General features: G+C 40.8%; 1 protein-coding gene across 4 annotated transcripts in view; it reads left to right on the top strand.

Annotated features, from left to right (window-relative positions):
• Nucleotides 1-19,175, top strand: part of LOC140195451 (protein DBF4 homolog A-like) — a 70,706-nt gene extending 51,531 nt beyond the window's left edge. For all 4 annotated transcript variants that reach the window (XM_072253759.1, XM_072253758.1, XM_072253756.1 and 1 more), the window contains exons 12-13: nt 4,106-4,224; nt 17,537-19,175. In XM_072253759.1, the coding sequence (XP_072109860.1) occupies nt 4,106-4,224; nt 17,537-18,719 (1,302 nt within the window). In that variant the 3' untranslated portion in view covers nt 18,720-19,175. The remainder of the gene's footprint in view (nt 1-4,105; nt 4,225-17,536) is intronic.
• The last annotated feature ends 2,442 nt before the right edge of the window (nt 19,176-21,617 follow it).

Raw genomic sequence — 21,617 nt, forward strand, 5'->3', positions numbered from 1 at the left:
TACACGAAACAGCATACCCTGATGTCTTCACCATCTTTTTGGAGGATTTTAACCAGGTCGCCCTGAAAAAGTTACTAAATAATTATCATCAACTATTTGCTTGTAGTACCAGAGGAAACAATACACTAGATCACTTACACCATTATGCTTACCATGCTATTCCATGCCTACACTTCAGAAAGTCTGATCACATGGCTGTACTTCTACTCCCTGAGTATAGGCAGAGAGTGAAGTCTGCAGGACCAGTAGTGAAAACCAAGAAGGTAGGGACAAGGAAAGCACAGGAGCGCCTACAGGATTGCTTTGAATTGGTAGACTGGACTGTATTCAGGGATTCATCTTCGAATCTGGATGAATATGCTGCAGTTGTTACTGACTTCATTAAAACCTGTGTGGATGAATGTGTGCATACAAAAACTCGTTATACATTCCCAGACCAAAAGCCGCGGATGAACCAGGAGGTTCATCGTCTGCTGAGGGCAAGATCTGTAGCAATTAGGTCTGGTGACTCAGGTCTGTACAAAAAAACCAGGTATGACTTGTGGGGAGCTATTTCAAGAGAGGAGTAACAAATCTAAATGAGCTTGGAGGCAACCACTGATGCATGTCAACTCTGTCGGGGTTTGTACGTTTTACTTGCTACAAAACAAAACCCAATAGCATGAATGGCAGTGATGTTTCACTACCAGATGAGCTCAACGCCTTCTATGCATGCTTTGAAAGGGAGAATGTAACTACTGTTGTGAAGATCCCTGCTGCACCTGGTGACCCTGTGATCTCTGTCTCGGAGGCCAACATTAGGCTGTCTTTCGGGAGGCTGAAGCCTCGCAAAGTGGCAGGCCTTGATGGAGTACCTGGTAAGGCTCTGTAGACTTGTGCCAACCAACTGGCGGAAGTATTCAAGGACATTTTCAACTTCTCACTGCTATGGTGCAAAGTTCCCACCTGCTTCAAAAGAGCAACAATTATACCAAGCAATACACATAAAAGTTGCTGGTGAACGCAGCAGGCCAGGCAGCATCTGTAGGAAGAGATACAGTCACCGCTTCGGGCCGAGACCCTTCATCAGGACTAACTGAAAGAAGAGCTAGTAAGAGATTTGAAAGTGGGAGGGGGAGGGGGAGATCCAAAATGATAGGAGAAGACAGGAGGGGGAGGGATGGAGCCAGGAGCTGGACAGTTGATTGGCAAATGGGATATGAGAGGATCATGGGATAGGAGACCTAGGGAGAAAGAAAAGGGGGAGGGAGGGAAGCCCAGAGGAAGGGCATCACGCTAACCACTGCTATTGCAGCTAGCCTTTGAAGCAGTGCCTTTTGAAAGTGTCCTTGATGATGGGGAGGCTAGTGCCTATGATGGAGCTGGCTGAGTTTATAAACTTTCTGCAGCTTTTTCCAATCCAAAACTTCTATGGATGTACTGTGGAGAGCATTCTGACAGGCTGCAGCACTGTCTGGTATGGCGGTGGAGTGGGGACTGGGGGTGGCTACTGCACAGGACTGAAAGAAGCTGCAGAGGGTCATAAATTTAGTTGGCTCCATCTTGGCTACTAGCCTGCAAAGTACCTAGGACATCTTCAAGGAGCAGTGCCTCGTAAAGGCAACATCCATTATTAAGGACCCCCAGCACCCAGGGCGTGCCCTTTTCTCATTGATTCCATCAAGTAGGAGGTACAGAAGCCTGAAGGTACACACTCAGTGATTCAGGAACAGTTTCTTCCCCTCTGCCATCCAATCCTTAAATGGACATTGAACCTGTGAACACTACCTCACTTTTAAATATATACATTATTTCTGGTTTTGCACGATTTTTTATTTCCAATGTACATATACTATAATTTATTCATTCTATATTATGTATTGCATTGAACTGCTACTGCTAAGTTAACAAATTTCACAACACATGACAGTGATAATAAACCTGATTCTGTTTCTTGTGTAGTGGGCCTCCATTTCAAATGGTAAAGCAGCCAGTTAGAATGCTCTACACTGTACATCTGTACAAATTAGCGAGTGTCTTTGGTGCCATACCAAGTCTCCTCAAACTGCTAATGAAATATAGCCACTGGCATGTCTTCTTTGCAATTCCATCAATATATTGGGCCCAGGATAGATCTTCAGAGATGCTGATACCCAGAAATTCAAAACTGCTCACCCTTTTCATTGCTCATCGCTCGGTGAGGACTAGTGTGTGTTCCCTTGACTTCCCTCTCCTAAAGTCTACAATCAATTCCTTGGTCTTGCTGATGTTGAATGCAATGTTGTTGTGGTACCACTCAACCGGCTGATGTATTTTGTTCTTGTACAAATCCTTGTCATCAACTGAAATTTTGCCAACAATAATTGTGTCGTTGGAAAACTTATAGATGGTGTTTGAGCTACTAGCGAGATTCTCATCTTAGTGAGTCCCTTTTGCCTATATTTGGCCCATATCCTTATAAACATTTCTTATCCTGTCCATGCCCAAATAATTTTAAAATATTGTTAATGTACCTGCCTCAACCACTTCTTCTGGCTGTTCATTCCGTATACAGACCGGTCTTGGGGTGAAAAAGATGCCATTCAGGTTCCTTTTAAATCTCTTCCTTCTCACCCTAAACAAATGTCCTTCAACCCTTGATTCCCCAGCACTGGGAAAACTGAATTCCCTGCATGATGTTATACACTTCTATATTATCATCCCAGTTGTCTGACACTGCAGTGAATAAAGTCCCAGTGTGCTCAACCTGCCTCCATTACTCAGTCCCTCAACATCCTTGTAAATCTCCCCTGAACTCTTTCTAGCTTAAAGACATCTTTCCTGTCACAGGATGACCAAAACTGAATACTGTTCCTAAATGTGGCCTCAATTTTTCAACTAGAACCTTAAAGAATATATCATACGATTTGATGACTTAAATTTCTCTTTCAGTTTGTAATATTATTAACGTGTGCAGAGACACAATGTTACTGATCTGAATGGAGCCTCCCTTTCCAAAGATGCACATTGAAAGTAACTGCAGATTAATAGAGTTTAAAATGGTAATACACACAAAAGTTGCTGGTGAACGCAGCAGGCCAGGCAGCATCATTAGGAAAAGGCACAGTCAATATTTTGGGCCGGGACCCTTCGTCAGGACTAACTGACAGAAGAGCTAGAAAGAGATTTGAAAGTAGGAGGGGGAGGGGGAGATCCAAAATGATAGGGGAAGACGGGAGGGGAGGGGTGGATCTAAGAGCTGGAAAGTTGATTGGCAAAAGGGATACCAGACTGGAGAAGGGGGAGGATCATGGGACGGGAAGCCTGGGGAGAAAGAAGCCGGGGGGGGAGCCCGGAGGGTGGAGAGCAGGCAAGGAGTTATAGTGAATGGTAACATTGGATAATTGAGCTGGCCAACCAAATTGACTGCCTATTAAATTTTATCAGATTATCTTTCTAATACTACATTCCATGATATAATAGTAGGTTTTTTAAAACCAGGTAGTTAACTTTGGTAAAAGTTGTTAAAGAATTTGATGAATTGTTCTTCACTTAATAGGAATTCTGTACGTTTAGTATTTAACAAAATTGTAAACCAAATTGCGCATATGTTATACATTACATTGGTGGGAATTACTTTAAAAAAGTTGATGGTGACACTTAGCATGAGGAGTGGATGGTTCCATTAAACCTGTCATCAATGGAGGTAAAAGAGGGAATCTTGTAGAATTTGAAAATAATTTAACAGGACTAGCCAGCATATATGCAGAGTGGATGTCCCTGGTGGCTGAGGAGTTTGGGACCAGGTGTCATAGTCTTAGGGTATGGGATACATAATTTGGAACCAAGACCAGGAGAAATTTTCACCCAGAATGTGGTGAACCTGTGGAATTCACAAATACAGAAGGCAGTTGGGACTAATCAATTAAATATATTCAAGAAAGAGATGAATGTACGGCATTTCAGAAGACTAAGGAGATGAGATGATATGAGGAAATAGAAGGAGCAAGGTACTTGTATGGCTCATTAGCCATGATAGATTTACTTTTGAACAGATTGAAAGACTCTACTTCTGCAAGTTTCGATATTTTGATAATTCTGCTATTATAACATTGTCTTTGTCTGATCCTGTTTTATTTTAAATTAGCATCTGAAAAGTGAGCATCATAGAAGGTTCTCAGAGAGCAACGAATTTGATGTTGTGGATAAAATAATTTCCCAGTTTGATTGTGACTTTGTAGAGTTTCAAAAAGATAAGGTGAAAAGGTAAGAAATATATTTTCTTCTTTGGATTACATGAGTGAAAAATATTAATGTTAGAATCATACTTAAAAAGATAGTCCCTGAAGACTACCCACAAAGAGCTTATCCTTTGATGTCTGTTTTCCATTGATAGTTAACTGGTTTTATCATGTTTATTGATCAATTTTTAGACATATCTATGAAATTCCTTAATCTTTACTTAAACATGAAGTCCATGAAGTTTAATTAGACTTCCTTTAAAACTGTGACTGTTACTTTCCATTGCCATTCACTGTAACATAGTTAACCACGTCAACCTCTTACATCACCCTCTGGGCTCCTGTCATGGTTGCACCCAGCATACCTGTAGCAGTGGTTCCTACACCAGATCAAGTGGTCTTCGCATGTATTTACAGTACGTATAAAAAGTATTCACCCCCTTGGAAGTTTTCATGTTTCATTGTTTTACAACATTGAATCACAGTGAATTTAATTTGGCTTTTTTGAAACTGATCAACAGAAAAAGACTCCTTCGTTTCAAAGTGAAAACAGATCTCTACAAAATGATCTAAATTAATTATAAAATATAAAACACAATATAATTGATTGCTTAAGTATTCATCCCCTTCAAGTCAATATTTAGGAAATGCACCTTTGGGAACAATTACAGCCTTGAGTCCGTGTGGATGAGACTCTATCAGCTTTGCACATCTGGACATTGCAATTTTTCCTCATTCTTCTTTACAAAACTGCTCAGGCTCTGTCAGATTGCCTGGGGATTGTGAGTGAACAACCTTTTCAAGTCCAGCCACAAAATCTTATTGGATTGAGGTCTGGACTCTGACTTGACCGCTCCAGGACATTAATTTCTTGTTTTTAAGCTATTCCTGTGTAGCTTTGGCTTCTGCTTGGAGTCATTGTCTTGCTGGAAAACAAATCTCCCTATTCACAGTTCTCTTGCAGACTGCATCCGGTTTTCCTCCAGGGTTTCACTGTATTTTACCCCCTACCTTAACAAGCCTTCCAAGGCTTGCTGCAGTGAAGCACCCTTACAGCATGATGCTGCCACCACCATGCTTCATGGTAGGGATGGTATGTTTTTGATGATGTTGGGTGTTTGGCTTATACCAAACATAGCGTTCAGTCTGATGGCCAAAAAGCTCAATTTTGGTTTCATCAGACCATACAACCTCCCTCCGGCTGACTTCAGAGTCTCCCACCTGCCTTCTGGCAAACTCCAGCCAAGATTTCATGTGAGTTTTTTTCCAACAGTGGCTTTCTCTTTGCCACTCTCTGATAAACCTGCAATGGTGAAGCCTATGGGCAAAAATTGTTGTATTTGGAGTCTCTCACATCTCAGCCACTGAAGCTTGTAACTCCTCTGGAGTCCCCTTCTTGCACGGTTCCTCAGTTTTTGAGGACTGCCTGTTCTAGGCAGGTTTACAGCTGTGCCATATTCTTTCTATTTCTTGATGGTTAACTTAACCATATTCCAAGGGATATTCTGTGACTTGGAAATTCTCTTGTATCCATCTGCTGACTTGTGCTTTTCAATAACCTTTTCGCAGAGTTGCTTGGAGTGTTCTTTTATCTTCATGGTGTAGTTTTTGCCAGGATACTGACTGACCAGAAGTTGGACCTCTCAGATACAGGCGTATTTTTACTACATTCAGTTGAAACACATCGACTGCACACAGGTCTCCAAACACAGATCTCCATTTAGCTAATTATGTGACTTCTGAAACCAATTGGCTGCACCAGTGATGATTTGGTGTGTCTCATAAAAGGGGGTGAATACTTATGCAATCAATTATTTTGTGTTATATTTTAATTAATTTAGATCACTTTATAACCATATAACAATTACAGCACGGAAACAGGCCATCTCGGCCCTTCTAGTCCATGCCAAACTCTTACTCTCACCTAGTCCCACCGACCTGCACTCAGCCCATAACCCTCCATACCCTTCCTGTCCATATAGCTATCCAATTTAATTTTAAACGATAACATTGAACCTGCCTCAACCACTTCTGCTGGAAGCTCGTTTCACACAGCTACCACTCTCTGAGTAAAGAAGTTCCCCGTCATGTTACCCCTAAACTTTTGCCCTTTAACTCTCAACTCGCGTCCTCTTGTTTGAATCTCCCCCATTCTCAATGGAAAAAGCCTATCCACGTCAACTCTATCTATCCCCCTCATAATTTTAAATACCTCTATCAAGCCCCCCCCTCAACCTTCTATATTCCAAAGAATAAAGGCCCAACTTCTTCAACCTTTCTCTGTAACTTTAGGAGATGAAACCCAGGTAACATTCTAGTAAATCTTCTCACTTTGTAGAGAACTGTTTTCACTTTGACAAGAAAAAGTCTTTTTCAGTTGACCAGTGTCAAAAAATCCAAATTAAATCCACTGTGATTTAATGTTGTAAAACAATAAAACATGAAAACTTCCACGGGGGTGGGGGGGGGTGGTGAATACTTTTTGATAGGCAATATATATTGAGCATTTAGTGTTGAAAATACACATAAGGTACTTCATCGTGAGTCGGGGAACATTGTGGACTTCAAGGAAAGGGTAGTAGGAGTTTTGAGGTACGGGAAGGAAAATGTAGGAATGATTCTGGAGGTTTGATAGGAGACAAACTCGTGTGAATAGAAATAAAATGAGGAAAGCATAGGTAAAGGAACTAGCTGATGTTCCATTCTTGCCCTCTTCCTCACTTAGATGTTACTACTCTTTGATAGGATCCTCAGTTAAGTGTTAATTATCTTTTGTATATTGACTGCCCAACTGCATGTCCAATAGCCCCTCTGTATTCTATTGTCAATCCCTAATAGATAGATAGGATTGTTGTAGACAAGTCAGAAGACTGACAAAACTAATTATACAGTGGCATGCAAAAGTTTGGGCACCCCTGGTCAAAATTTCTGTTACTGTGAATAGTTAAGTGAGTAGTAGATGAACTGATCTCCAAAAGTCATAATGTTAAAGATGAAACACTCTTCAACATTTTAAGTAAGATTAATGTATTATTTTTGTTTTGTACAATTTTAGAGTGGAAAAAAAGGAAAGGAGCACCGTGCAAAAGTTTGGGCACCCCAAGAGATTTGAGCTCTCAGATAACTTTTACCAAGGTCTCAGACGTTAATTAGCTTGTTAGGGCTATGGCTTGTTCACAGTCATCGTTGGGAAAGGCCAGGTGATGCAAATTTCAAAACTTTATCAGTACCCTGACTCCTCAAACCTTGTCCCAACATTCAGCAGCCATGGGTTCCTCTAAGCAGCTGCCTAGCAATCTGAAAATTAAAATGATGCCCACAAAGCAAGCGAAGGCTATAAGAAGATAGCAAAGCGTTTTCAGGTAGCTGTTTCCTCAGTTCATAATGTAATTAAGAAATGGCAGTAAACAGGAAAGGTGGAGGTCAAGTTGGGGTCTGGAAGACCAAGAAAACTTTCAGAGAGAACTGCTCGTAGGATTGCTAGAAAGGCAAATCAAAATCCCCGCTCGACTGCAAAAGACCTTCAGGAAGATTTAGCAGACTCTGGAGTGGTGGTGCACTGTTATACAAATATAACCTTCATGGAAGAGTCATCAGAAGAAAACCTTTCCTGAGTCCTCACCACAAAATTCAGCATCAGAAGTTTGCAAAGGAACATCTAAACAAGCCTGATGCATTTTGGAAACGAGTCCTGTGGACTGATGAATTTAAAGTAGAACTTTTTGGCTGCAATGAGCAAAGGTATGTTTGGAGAAAAAAAGGTGCAGGATTTCATGAAAAGAGCACCTCACCAACTGTTAAGCATGGGAGTGGATCGATTATGCTTTGGGCTTGTGTTGCAGCCAGTGGCATGGGGAACATTACCAGCAAATTCTGGAAGCAAACATCATACCATCTATAAAAAAGCTGAAGATGAAAAGAGGATGGCTTCTACAACAGGATAATGATCCTAAACACACCTCAAAATCCACAATGGACTACCTCAAGAGGCGCAAGCTTGAAGGTTTTGCCATGGCTCTCACAGTCCCCCGACCTAAACATCATCAAAAATCTATGGATGGACCTCAAAAGAGCAGTGCATGTAAGACGGCCCAAGAATCTCACAGACCTAGAAGCCTTTTGCAAGGAAGAATGGGCAAAAATCCACCAAACAAGAATTGAAAGACTATTAGCTGACTACAGAAAGCATTTATAAGCTGTGATACTTGCCAAAGGGGGTGTTACTAAGTACTGACCATGCAGGGTGCCCAAACTTTTGCCTTGGGCCCTTTTCTTTTTTTGTTATTTTGAAACTGTAAAAGATGGAAATAAAAAAAAAAGTAATCTTGCTTAAAATATTAAAGAAATGTGTCATTTTTAACTTTATGCCTTTTGGAAATCAGGTCATCTTTTACTCGCTTAGCTATTCACAGTAACAGAAATCATAGACATAGTCATAGTCATACTTTATTGATCCCGGGGGAAATTGGTTTTCATTACAGTTGCACCATAAATAATTAAATAGTAATAAAATCATAAATAGTTAAATAGTAATATGTAAATTATACCAGGAAATAAGTCCAGGACCAGCCTATTGGTTCAGGGTGTCTGACCCTCCAAGGGAGGAGTTGTAAAGTTTGATGGCCACAGGCAGGAATGACTTCCTATGACGCTCTGTGTTGCATGTCGGTGGAATGAGTCTCTGGCTGATTGTACTCCTGTGCCCAACCAGTACGTTATGTAGTGGATGGGAGACATTGTCGAAGCTGGCATGCAATTTGGACAGCATCCTCTTTTCAGACACCACTGTCAGAGAGTCCAGTTCCATCCCCACAACATCACTAGCCTTACGAATGAGTTTGTTGATTCTGTTGGTGTCTGCTACCCTCAGCCTGCTGCCCCAGCACACAACAGCAAACATGATCGCACTGGCCACCACAGACACGTAGAACATCCTCAGTATCGTCTGGCGAAGCAAGTAGCTGAAGAAGTGAGCGGAAGAATTCGGGTCGAAAAAGTTGTTTTTTTTTTAAAAAACTGCTCGGGGCGAAGGGTGTGCACTGCGCAGGCGCGTGACGTAGCGCGCCAAGGTTTAAAAAGGGAAAATTTCAACGGTTCTTGTTTCAGTCGAAGCAAGTAGCTGAAGCAGTGAGTGGAAGAATTCGGGTCGGAAAAGTCGTTTTTTGTTTAAAAACTGCTCGGAGAAGAGTCTGCACTGCGCAGGCGCGTGACATAGCGCGCCAAGGTTTAAAAAGCAGACCACCATATACAGCAGCCATCGTCGGAGTGGACTGAGTCAGAGTGGGGCGGCTTTGGTTCAAACAGGCTTCAGCGAGAACAGGCAGAGGCTAGGGTAGGTTCCGCTAAGTTTTTTGTTCAGATTGTCTAGCACAGAGAGAATGCCAGGCAGGATCATGGAATGCTCCTCTTGCAGGATGTGGGAAGTCAGGGAGCCTTCCGGTGTCCCTGACAACGACACCTGCAAGAAGTGCATCCAGCTGCAACTCCTGACAAACTGCGTTAGGGAACTGGAGCAGGAGCTGGATGACCTGCGGATCATTCGGGAGAATGAGGGGATTATAGATCGTAGCTACAGGGAGGTAGTTACGCCAAAGGAGCAGAGGACAGGAAATTGGGTCACTGTCAGGCGAGGGAAGGGGAAAGGGCAAGCAGAGCAGGGTTCCCCTGTGGCCATTCTCCTCAACAACAAGCATACAGCATTGGATACTGTTGGGGGCAATGACTTACCTGGGACTAGCTGCAGTAGCCGGATCTCTGGCACTGAGTGTGGCTCTGCAGTGCAGAAGGGAGGGGGGGAAAAGAGGAGAGCGGTAGTGATAGGGGACTCGATAGTTAGAGGTGCAGATAGAAGGTTCTGTGGTCGTGACAGAGAATCCAGGATGGTTTGTTGCCTCCCAGGTGCCAGGGTCAAGGATGTCTCTGATCGATTGCATGACATTCTGAAGTGGGAGGGTGATCAGCCAGATGTTGTGGTGCACATCGGTACCAATGACACAGCAAGGAAGAGTGAAGAGGTCCTGGACAGTGAGTATAGAGAGCTTGGTAGGAAGTTGAAAAGCAGGACCTCAAGGGTGGTAATCTCAGGATTGCTACCTGTGCTAGGTGCCAGTGAGGGTAGGAATAGGATGTTTTGGAGGAGGAACAAGTGGCTGAGGAACTGGTGTAGGGGGCAGGGTTTCAGATTTCAGGATCATTGGGACCTCTTCTGGGTCAAGTGGGACCTGTACAAGAGAGACGGGTTACACTTGAACCACAGGGGGACCAATATCCTTTCAGGGAGGTTTGTTAGTGCTGTTGGGGAGGCTTTAAACTAGATTTGCAGGGGGATGGGAACCAGAGTGCCAGAGCTGACAGTGTGACTGGGGTGAAAATAAATGATATTGAAAGTTTAAGCAAATCCACTGATAGAAAGGTTGTGAGTGGTGGTAAAAATCTTCTGAGGTGTATATATTTCAATGCTAGGAGTATTGCGGGGAAGGCGGATGAGTTGAGGGCGTGGATTGACACGTGGAATTATGATGTTGTAGCAATTAGTGAAACTTGGCTACAGGAGGGGCAGGACTGGCAGCTTAATATTCCAGGCTTCCGATGTTTCAGATGTGATCGAGGCAGAGGAATGAAAGGTGGGGGAGTAGCATTGCTTGTTAGGGAAAATATTACAGCAGTGCTCAGGCAGGACAGATTAGAGGGCTTGTCTACTGAGTCCTTATGGGTGGAGCTGAGAAACAGGAAAGGTATGGCCACATTAGTGGGATTGTATTACAGACCACCCAATAGTCAACGAGACTTGGAAGAGCAAATCTGCAGAGAGATAGGAGGCAACTGCAGGAAACATAAAGTTGTGGTGGTAGGGGATTTTAATTTTCCATACATTGATTGGGACTCTCATACTGTTAGGGGTCTAGATGGTTTAGAGTTTGTAAAATGTGTTCAGGAAAGTTTTCTAAATCAGTATATAGAGGGACCAACTAGAGGGGATGCAATATTGGATCTCCTGTTAGGAAATGAATTAGGGCAAGTGACAGAAGTCCATGTAGGGGAGCACTTTGGTTCCAGTGATCATAACGCCATTAGTTTCAATTTGATCATGGACAAGGATAGATCAGGTCCTAGGGTTGAGGTTCTGAACTGGAAGAAGGCCAAATTTGAAGAAATGAGAAAGGATCTAAAAAGCGTGGATTGGGACAGGTTGTTCTTTGGCAAAGATGTGATTGGTAGGTGGGAAGCCTTCAAACGGGAAATTTTGAGAGTGTAGAGTTTGTATGTTCCTGTCAGGATTAAAGGCAAATTGAATAGGAAATAAGAACCTTGGTTCTCAAGGGATATTGCAACTCTGATAAAGAAGAAGAGGGAGTTGTATGAAATGTATAGGAAACAGGGGGTAAATCAGGTGCTTGAGGAGTATAAGAAGTGCAAGAAAATACTTAAGAAAGAAATCAGGAGGGCAAAAAGAAGACATGAGGTTGCCTTGGCAGTCAAAGTGAAGGATAATCCAAAGAGCTTTTACAAGTATATTAAGAGCAAAAGGATTGTAAGGGATAAAATTGGTCCTCTTGAAGATCAGAGTGGTCGACTTTGTGCGGAACCAAAGAAAATGGGGGAGGTCTTAAATAGGTTTTTTGCGTCTGTATTTACTAAGGAAGCTGGCATGAAATCTATGGAATTGAGGGAATCAAGTAGTGAGACCATGGAAACTGTACAGATTGAAAAGGAGGAGGTGCTTGCTGTCTTGAGGAAAATTAAAGTGGATAAATCCCCGGGACCTGACAGAGTGTTCTCTCGGACCTTGAAGGAGACTCTTGTTAAAATTGCGGGGGCCCTGGCAGAAATACTTAAAATGTCGCTGTCTACGGGTGAAGTGCCGGAGGATTGGAGAGTGGCTCATGTTGTTCCGTTGTTTGAAAAAGGATCGAAAAGCAATCCGGGAAATTATAGGCCGGCGAGTTTAACGTCAGTAGTAGGTAAGTTATTGGAGGGAGTACTAAGAGACAGAATCTACAAGCATTTGGATAGACAGGGGCTTATTAGGGAGAGTCAACATGGCTTTGTGCGTGGTAGGTCATGTTTGACCAATCTGTTGGAGTTTTTCAAGGAGGTTACCAGGAAAGTGGATAAAGGGAAGGCAGTGGATATTGTCTACATGGACTTCAGTAAGGCCTTTGACAAGGTCCCGCATGGGAGGTTAGTTAGGAAAATTCAGTCGCTAGGTATACATGGAGAGGTGGTAAATTGGATTAGACATTGGCTTGATGGAAGAAGCCAGAGAGTGGTGGTAGAGAATTGCTTCTCTGAGTGGAGGCTGTGACTAGTGGTGTGCCACAGGGATCAGTGCTGGGTCCATTGTTATTTGTCATCTATATCAATGATCTGGATGATAATGTAGTAAATTGGATCAGCAAGTTTGCTGATGATACAAAGATTGGAGGTGTAGTAGACAGTGAGGAAGGTTTTCAGAGCCTGCAGAGGGACTTGGACCAGCTGGAAAAATGGGCTGAAAAATGGCAGATGGAGTTTAATACTGACAAGTGTGAGGTATTGCACGTTGGAAGGACAAACCAAGGTAGAACATACAGGGTTAATGTTAAGGCACTGAGGAGTGCAGTGGAACAGAGGGATCTGGGAATACAGATACAAAATTCCCTAAAAGTGTCGTCACAGGTAGATGGGGTCGTAAAGAGAGCTTTTGGTACATTGGCCTTTATTAATCAAAGTATTGAGTATAAGAGCTGGAATGTTATGAGGTTGTATAAGGCATTGGTGAGGCCGAATCTGGAGTATTGTGTTCAGTTTTGGTCACCAAATTACAGGAAGGATATAAATAAGGTTGAAAGAGTGCAGAGAAGGTTTACAAGGATGTTGCCGGGACTTGAGAAACTCAGTTACAGAGAAAGGTTGAATAGGTTAGGACTTTATTCCCTGGAGCGTAGAAGAATGAGGGGCGATTTGATAGAGGTATATAAAATTATGATGGGTATAGATAGAGTGAATGCAAGCAGGCTTTTTCCACTGAGGCAAGGGGAGAAAAAAACCAGAGGACATGGGTTAAGGGTGAGGGGGGAAAAGTTTAAAGGGAACATTAGGGGGGGGCTTCTTCACACAGAGAGTGGCGGGAGTATGGAATGAGCTGCCATATGAGGTGGTAAATGCGGGTTCTTTTTTAACACTTAAGAATAAATTGGACAGATACATGGATGGGAGGTGTATGGAGGGATATGGTCCGTGTGCAGGTCAGTGGGACTAGGCAGAAAATGGTTTGGCACAGCCAAGAAGGGCCAAAGGGCCTCTTTCTGTGCTGTAGTTTCTATGGTTCTATGGCTGATGTTAGAGGACCTTAGTCTCCTCAGGAACTAGAGACGGCTCTGACTGGGGTGCCCAAACTTTTGCCTACCACTGTATTATGCTTCATAACTTGCAGAAGTACTTTTGCTATAGCAGCAACTCAAACAAAGCAACACCACTTAGAGACTATGGGGTGGGGGGGTTAATCCTGTATGACGTGCTTTCCTGTCCAATCCAATAGCAAGGCTGCAAAGTTGAAGAATATGTTCAATCTTTATTAAGAAACTAGCAAAACAAATAATCTCAAAGCGGTAAAAACTAATGAAACTCAAACTGGCAATGTAACAAAATAAACAGTTTTAGTGTTTTCAACATACTTAAGCTTTCTTCAATGCAATTAAGCATACTTAAGTGGACTTATGTGAAGTTAAACAATTTTAAATGCAATTAAGTGTTCAACAAAAAAGATGTCACCCTGGCTCACTCCCTAGATCTACTAAACTTCAAAGTCAAAGCATGACTACTATTAAACTCTTTGTTTCTACCATGCCTCCACCCAAGTGACTACCATAATAAACTTACAACACTAAATACAATGCAGATAGAAAATAGAGACATGGCTCCTATAGTTGCCAATTCTACCACCTTTCCAGTTGTCCGTTCACCTGAACAAAGTACATGTTCTCAGCAATCTGCTCAACCCATTTCTGTCAACTCCTCAACAAATTAAGAAGGTTAAATAACTTCATTGATATTTTTCTCCTGGTGTTAGTGCACAGCCATCCATGTCTTGGTTGTGCTCCTACTACTAACATTTGCATGATCCCTGTGTTCTGTTGTAAAAATTCATTATTTGAATGAGAATGCTTTTATCAATGTCAACATTTACTGCTACATTCAAGAATGTGGCTCTGGATTGCTGCCCTGGACTACTTGATACCAAAGAATGGCTTGCTGAGGATTTTTTCAAGACAGGTCACTTGTTTTGTGGTACTTAGTCCCATCCTATCAGTGTAATTTTCTGTGGCCTTTAAGACGTAGTTCACTTTGGTCAATATTCTGACAGACCCCCTTTTTATTTTCCCTTATTTCTGCTCTAACATCAGTGATAAAGGTTAGGGGAACTTTTTACCTAAACTTGAGGACTTATCTCCATTAATTCTTCAAGAATTTTTTGGTGTCTAGTTACACAATTTTTGTATAGTTTTTACTTTGGTTTTATGAAATGTTTCTTTGTTCAATTTATATGGTATGCACTTTAGAAAACTAAAACACTTTAGAACTTCATAACTTATTTGTCTATAGTATGAGAGAAGAGCAAATTGCATTAGCTGTGTTTACCTGACGTTTATTTTATATTGGCAATGTAATACATCTATTTACTATAATTATTATTAAATTTACTATAACATATTTACTATTTACTATAACTGCGACAGATGGAACAGACTGGTACAAAGTTTGTCATGACGGCGCCCGGACGACTCCACCAGGAGTTAGGGGTGCATGGAAGGAAGGACAGATATTTAATATACAAATAATTATACCTGCTCTAGTATGAAAATTAGAGATTGATTAAAATATAAGCATATTAACAAATTTAACCCTCACTTCACCTAGTGGCATGATCATGGGGTGATAACCCCCTGCCTGGTCAAACCTTAGAACTCTCATTTGGGTGAATGCTGTGCAAAGTGTCACCTGTTTCAAATCAGTACCCCGTAATGACAAGCCGTACACAGGATGCGGTTAAATAATTAAGATTTTATAATTCTTACTTGAACTATGGGGTTAGTAGAGAACCAAATATAAAATACAATAAAGGTGCCAAGTCAGTAAATTTATTTCATTTTTAAATCTTTTTTATTAATTATTATTGAAAATCAACAAAAAAAAATTAATCAAGTCAACATGTCAATATGTACAATAAGAATTAAATTATCAAATAACTGATTAATAAAGCTAAACAATATATCAATAACAATAAGAAAAAACAAAATGTTAGAACTATTTTATTTTGGAAAAAAAGAAAGAAGGGAAAAAGAACCTCTACTAACTAAAAGAACAAAAAAAAACCTACTAACAAAAAAAACCCATTGGGAGCACAACCCCGGAGCTATACGCCATACAAGCTTCCATAAAAGAAAAACATCAACCTGCCAACCAAATCCATTTAAACAAGAATCAGAAGGGGACCATCTTAATTAACTCAAATCAGATAATAATAGAGGGCAAAAGAACCCCACCTTCTCTCAAAGTCAAGTCGAGGATCAAAAGTTTAACTTCCGATTTTCTCCAAACTAAGACATAACATCATCTGAGAGAACCATTGTATCAAAGTGGGAGCAGAGGCATCTTTCCATTTCAGTGAAATAGCCCTTCTGGCCAATAATGTGACAAATGCAATTACATGTCGGTCTGATACAGAAATACCATGAATATATTGAGGGATTATACTGAACAAAACTGTCAATTTATTAGGTTGTAAATTAATTTTTAAAGCTTTAGAGATTGTAGAGAAAATAGATTTCCAAAACTGTTTCAATACCGAACACGACCAAAACATTTGTGTCAATGTAGCTGTCTCAGTTTTACATCTATCACACTCACTATCAACATTAGGAAATATTTTAGACAGTCTCTCCTTTGTCAAATAGTAACAATGTACAATTTTAAATTGAATTAAAGAGTGACTGGCACAAATCGAAGAAGAGTTAACCAACTTCAAAATTCGCAACCAATCCTGTTATCAAGGTCATGTTAACCTCTCTTTCCCAATCTTGCTTAATCTTAAGAAAAGGATCATTGTACTGTTGTAATAGTAAATTATAAATTTTCCCAGTAAAACCTTTCACAAAAGGATTCATTTTTAAAATAATGTCTAACAGGTCAGAATCTTGTATATCAGTTCTGTGCACAAATAAGTTGTTGGGGCTCCCGCAATATCCACTTTCCACTATTCGATCTCCTCCAAACTCTGTCGGGTCCCGAGCCCCCGTTCAGGATTCGCTCCGCTCACCGAGTCATCGCATCTCTTCGGGTGCATCCACTTTCTTCCCCATGGCGCATTCTGCCCAAATCCCGTGCAAACAACAGCTTTCAGATACACAAGAAAGAATAACATCTGTCCCAATCGGTTAGCAAATTAATACAGGTCCCGTTATCACTAATTATAACCCAAACATTGCTGCTACAGAGACATCAGCAGTTAACATTACAGAGAAACCATTTTATTATAACACTACAGAGAAGCCATTTTATTAGACCTTGCAAGTAACGTGAAAGAAGAATCCCTTACACACACACAAAATACTGGAGGAATTCAGCAGGTCCAGCAGCATCTATGGAGGAGAATAAAGAATCTACAGGCTGAGACTCTTTATCAGGACTGATAAGAAAGAGGGAAGAAGCCAAAATAAGAGAGTGGAGGAGGGGAAGGAGTACAAAGCAGGTGATAGGTGAAAACAGGTGAGAGGGAAGGTCTGTGGGTGGGTAGGGTGGGAGGGTGAAGTGAGAAGCTGGGTTCTCCCTCTCCCCCTTCCTTTCCAGCCCTGATGAAGGGTCTCAGACTGAAATGCCAACTGTTTATTCTTCTCCATTGATGCTGCCTGACCTGCTGAGTTTGTGTATGTTGCTCTGGATTTCCAGCATCTGCAAAAACTCTTGTGTTTATAAGCATATCAGACCCACTATCTATAAAATAGCAAGTGTATTTATAACATTGTTTTACCTTTATAAAAGCCATCACTTTGTCACATATAACATTTTCTCACATGTAATACCGAATACTTTTTTATTGAATGCCAAGTTTTCAATAAGCCTCTAAACCTCATTGAACACTGCTTTTAAGACTAAGCCATGAAGTGGGTATCTTTATCCAAACTACATCAAGTTGAACTGTTACTTCTTTATCCCCCTTCTAAAAAAATGAAATGCAAATTTTCTCTGATGTGGTAGAAATCATTAATACTATCATGATTGTTTAACTTGTTGCTTAATAATTAAGGATTTTGAAAATTGAAAACTGATTTTAACAAAAGTATTTTCTTTATGTTTAGGGCAAAGTTTACTAATGGTGTGCACACACAAGCTTTCGCCAAGATAAATACTGCAGAGCTACACGATGAGTTTCAAAGACCACATAAAGAGCATATGGAAGGAAATAAATATGCTGTATCATGGAGAATAAAGAATAATGAACAAGTTAGTGGATGGGAAAATAAACCAAGTAGTTTGTCTTTTCAATTAAAGGAAATTGTGTCTTCAGGCACCTTAAATTCACCTAACCAGTTTTTGCCTTTGGTTACACAAAGTCAAGTTAGCATTTCTGACATGGCTGATAAATCCACCTTTGGTAATAGCAAGTCTTTCAGAGAGAGCAAAGTTTCTTCTGAAAATCAGACAAAAAGCAGGACTTTCCATAGCACATCTTTGTGTCCAACACAAGAAGGTTGTTCCATGATTTCAAAGCTTTATACTTCGGAAGAGTTGCATCATTTTGTAAGATTGCCAGGCAAGGAGAGATCACTATCTGTTGCTGAAGAATCCTCACATAAGCAACCATTCGACGAAGACGTACGTGGAAATAGGCTACAGTCAGACTTTATTGTATGTTCTGACAGTGACAAAAACATAACTAACCTGCAGACGGCATCAAAGATTAATTTACAGGAGAAGTGCAAAGAACAGAAAAATGCACAACTTGTTTCTGAATATTATGGGGTAACTGACTGTGGTTCACCTTTCAATGCAGCAGTTCCTGTTAAAAATCCATCTGACCCTCTCCAGAAACGATTTATTTTGGGCAAAGACAGAAATGAAGATCCAGGAGAAGGATTCACATGTGAAATAATGTCTACAGATAATGCCATTGCACATAAAATAACTAAAGTTCATTCTGTACGGTCCTCTTCACCTTTTAAGAAATTGCATAAGAAAGTGCGATTTTCTGGTGGATATGGAAGAAGTAAAAAGGCTCAGAATCACAGAATGGAAATATGCATACTTTCAAAGCAAAATTGTTTGGCAGATGAAGATAAGACTCCTAGTTTGCCATCAAAAAGTTTACTGGAATTATTTCAAACCAGTGAAGGTAGTGATTCTGAGTTTCCAGGTTTTACAGAACATTCATCTCAGAAAATGTCAGAATTGGAAAGAGACTTAATGGATAATGATCAGTCAAAGAACATTCTGTCGCTGTTTACCTATTCATCATCTTTATCATCTTTTCTTGGTTTCTAGGGCAATGTATATGGAAGTATTTGTTTCAAGGACAGAATGTGTATGCAGTAGAGAGTTTTATTTCTGTTCCAATTTTGCAAAGATTCCAGTATGGTTATGGTCTTTCCACTTGATCATTTTAATATGCCTATTAGGTTTGGAAATAAAAAATAAATGCTACCTACCTACCTACTGCTTTAAGAACAAGGAGTCAATTTAGATTTTTTTCTTGTTCTTTTCATATTATATTCAATTTTAAATTAAAAGTAAAATCTTCCCTTCAAATTAAAGAATGGTTAGCTAACAATGTTAATGGTTTCTATTACATTTCAATTGCCACAAATTAATTTGTATTTTATTACAGAAAGTTCAAACCCAATTCTGTTATAAGCTTGATTACATGTAAGTATGTCCTTGTAACAGTGTTAATCAGTACTTCTAATAAAGCTATCCCTCTTGGGAGCATGGATTTGTAAAGTAGGTTGATGAGATTAAAAGCATCAAAACATTAAAAGTATATGGAACTATGTTGGGTAACATCAAAGTCTTAGAATTTGGTAGTCTCTCAGTGAAATGCATGTACTAAGAAGAGGTACAGGTGTCCCCCGCTTTTCGAACGTTCGCTTTACGAAACCTCACTGTTACGAAAGACCTACATTAGTACCCTGTTTTCACTAACAGCAGGTGTTTTCACTGTTACGAAAAAAATCAGCGCGCGATAAAAGGCAGCACGCACCCCGAGCAGCCGCTCTCCCCCGGATTCGGAATGGCATTACTTTAACACGTACTTGTAAGCAGCCGTTTACAAGATGAGTTCTGAGGTGTCGGAAAAGCCTGAAGGAGCTCGTAAGGGTGTTACACTTAGCGTAAAACTAGACATAATTAAGCGTTTTGATCGTGGTGAACGAAGTAAGGACAAAGTGAGTTTGACTTGTGGAAGTTGACGAAGATGATGTTAAAGAGGTTTTGGCATCCCATGACCAAGAACTGATAGATGAAGAGCTGATGCAATTGGAAGAGGAAAGGATAACAATCGAAATCGAATGCAGTAGCGAAATGAACGTGAAGCAACTGCGTGAGATTTTCGTTGCAATGATAAAGTAGGACTTTAATTTTGAAAGGGTACGTAGGTTTAGGGGATATTTGCAGGATGGTTTGAGTGCTTACAAAGAACTGTATGATAGAAAAATGCGCGAGGCTCAGCAGTCAAGCAAGCCTTCCACACCAGCCACAGCAGACGACGAACCTCGACCTTCGACATCGAGGCAGGCAGTCATAGGAGAAGATGAGCCGCCTGCTCTAATGGAAACAGATGACGATGAGGTGACACCCCAGTGTCCCACTACCCCAACCCCCAGGCCCCAGACAGATACTGATTTGCGGAGAATGCAGTGGTAGCCAGGAGGCAGACAGCACATCTTTAAGAAAAAAGCCGAAATAAACATGCTAATTAATTAGGTGCCGCCCGACACGTAAATGTGGGCCCAGATCAGAGGTGATGCAATCGGCACTGATCTGGGCCGACAATTACGTGTCGGGCGGCACCTAATTAATTAGCATGTTTGTTTCAGCTTTTTTCTTAAAGATGTGCTGTGTGCCTCCCAGCTACCGCTGCATGCTTCGCGGTAATGTATCGGTTGGCGGCCTGGAGGGTGGGGGCCACTGCACCACCCCAGCCTGCGGCGACTCAGTCTAACACACCATCATCAGTGTGCTCTGCGCTGTCTTCCCAATTCCAGTAAGTGATACTACACTGTACATACATTATTTCTACTTTATATAGGCTGTGTATTTTTACGTGTTATTTGGTATGATTCGGCAGCTTCATCGCTTAAAGGTTACTGGAGAGAGTGCTTTTGCCAACAGCGTTTGTGTGAGATTTTCTACCGGGAGTGCTTGCATGAGATTTTTGCTTCGGAGAACAGTGCCGGCAATGATTGTGGAGAAGTATTTCTACTTTATATAGGCTGTGATGATATTTATCATATCATATCATTCCTGCTTTTACTATATGTCACTATTATTTTAGGTTTTATGTGTTATTTGGCATGATTTGGTAGGTTATTTTTGGGTCTGCGAACGCTCACAAAATTTTCCCATATAAATAAATGGTAATTACTTCTTTGCTTTACGACATTTCGGCTTACGAACCGTTTCATAGGAATGCTCTACCTTTGGATGGCAGGGTGGCGGGGGAAACCTGTACCAGAAATGTCAAACTTTTGATATTACAGTGCATCTTTGAAGTACAGCTGAGTTGAAGAACCTTTACTCTGCATATAATCTGTGTTATAATTAAGCTCAGAATATTAATTGTAAAACTTGATCCAAAAACTTTGGATGTTTCATTTTTCAGTTTTAACCTTCTTGCAAATGGGGAGAATCTTTGGAGCTCTCCATCCCATGTCGTTGTAGAGGCTGGGTCATTGTCGGTATGTAAAAAAGAGATAAATATATTGTTGAAGGATGAAGAATTGAGAACTATGGGGAACTGGCACAGAAGAGAAGTCGATAAGAAGTTAGCCATGATAATATTGAATGAAGTAGCAGGCTTGAGGGACTGATTAGCCTCCTGCACATTTTGTCATGTTCCTATGTTAATATCTACCTGAGAGCATTCAGACCTAATAACAAATCTACGGTACCTCAATTAAAGCAGTAATCAGTCAAGAATTTTAATAGCAATTGATTGTACTCTTCTCTATAGTGAAGCATCTCAAAACATTTTGCCTTTAAAATTGCATCAATTCTCTTAGGAACATTGTCATGCAGTTTTATAAGAAAATTGGCTGGTAGGTTGTTCCAAGCATCTTGGAGAACTTGCCATAGTTCTTCTGCAGACTTTGGGTGTCTTGTTTGCTTGCTTCTGTATCTTCAGGCATGGAGATGATGTTGAGATCTCAAAGCCATACCATCTGT

Source organism: Mobula birostris, chromosome 3 (genome assembly GCF_030028105.1).
Source record: "Mobula birostris isolate sMobBir1 chromosome 3, sMobBir1.hap1, whole genome shotgun sequence".
Lineage (NCBI taxonomy): Eukaryota > Metazoa > Chordata > Chondrichthyes > Myliobatiformes > Myliobatidae > Mobula > Mobula birostris.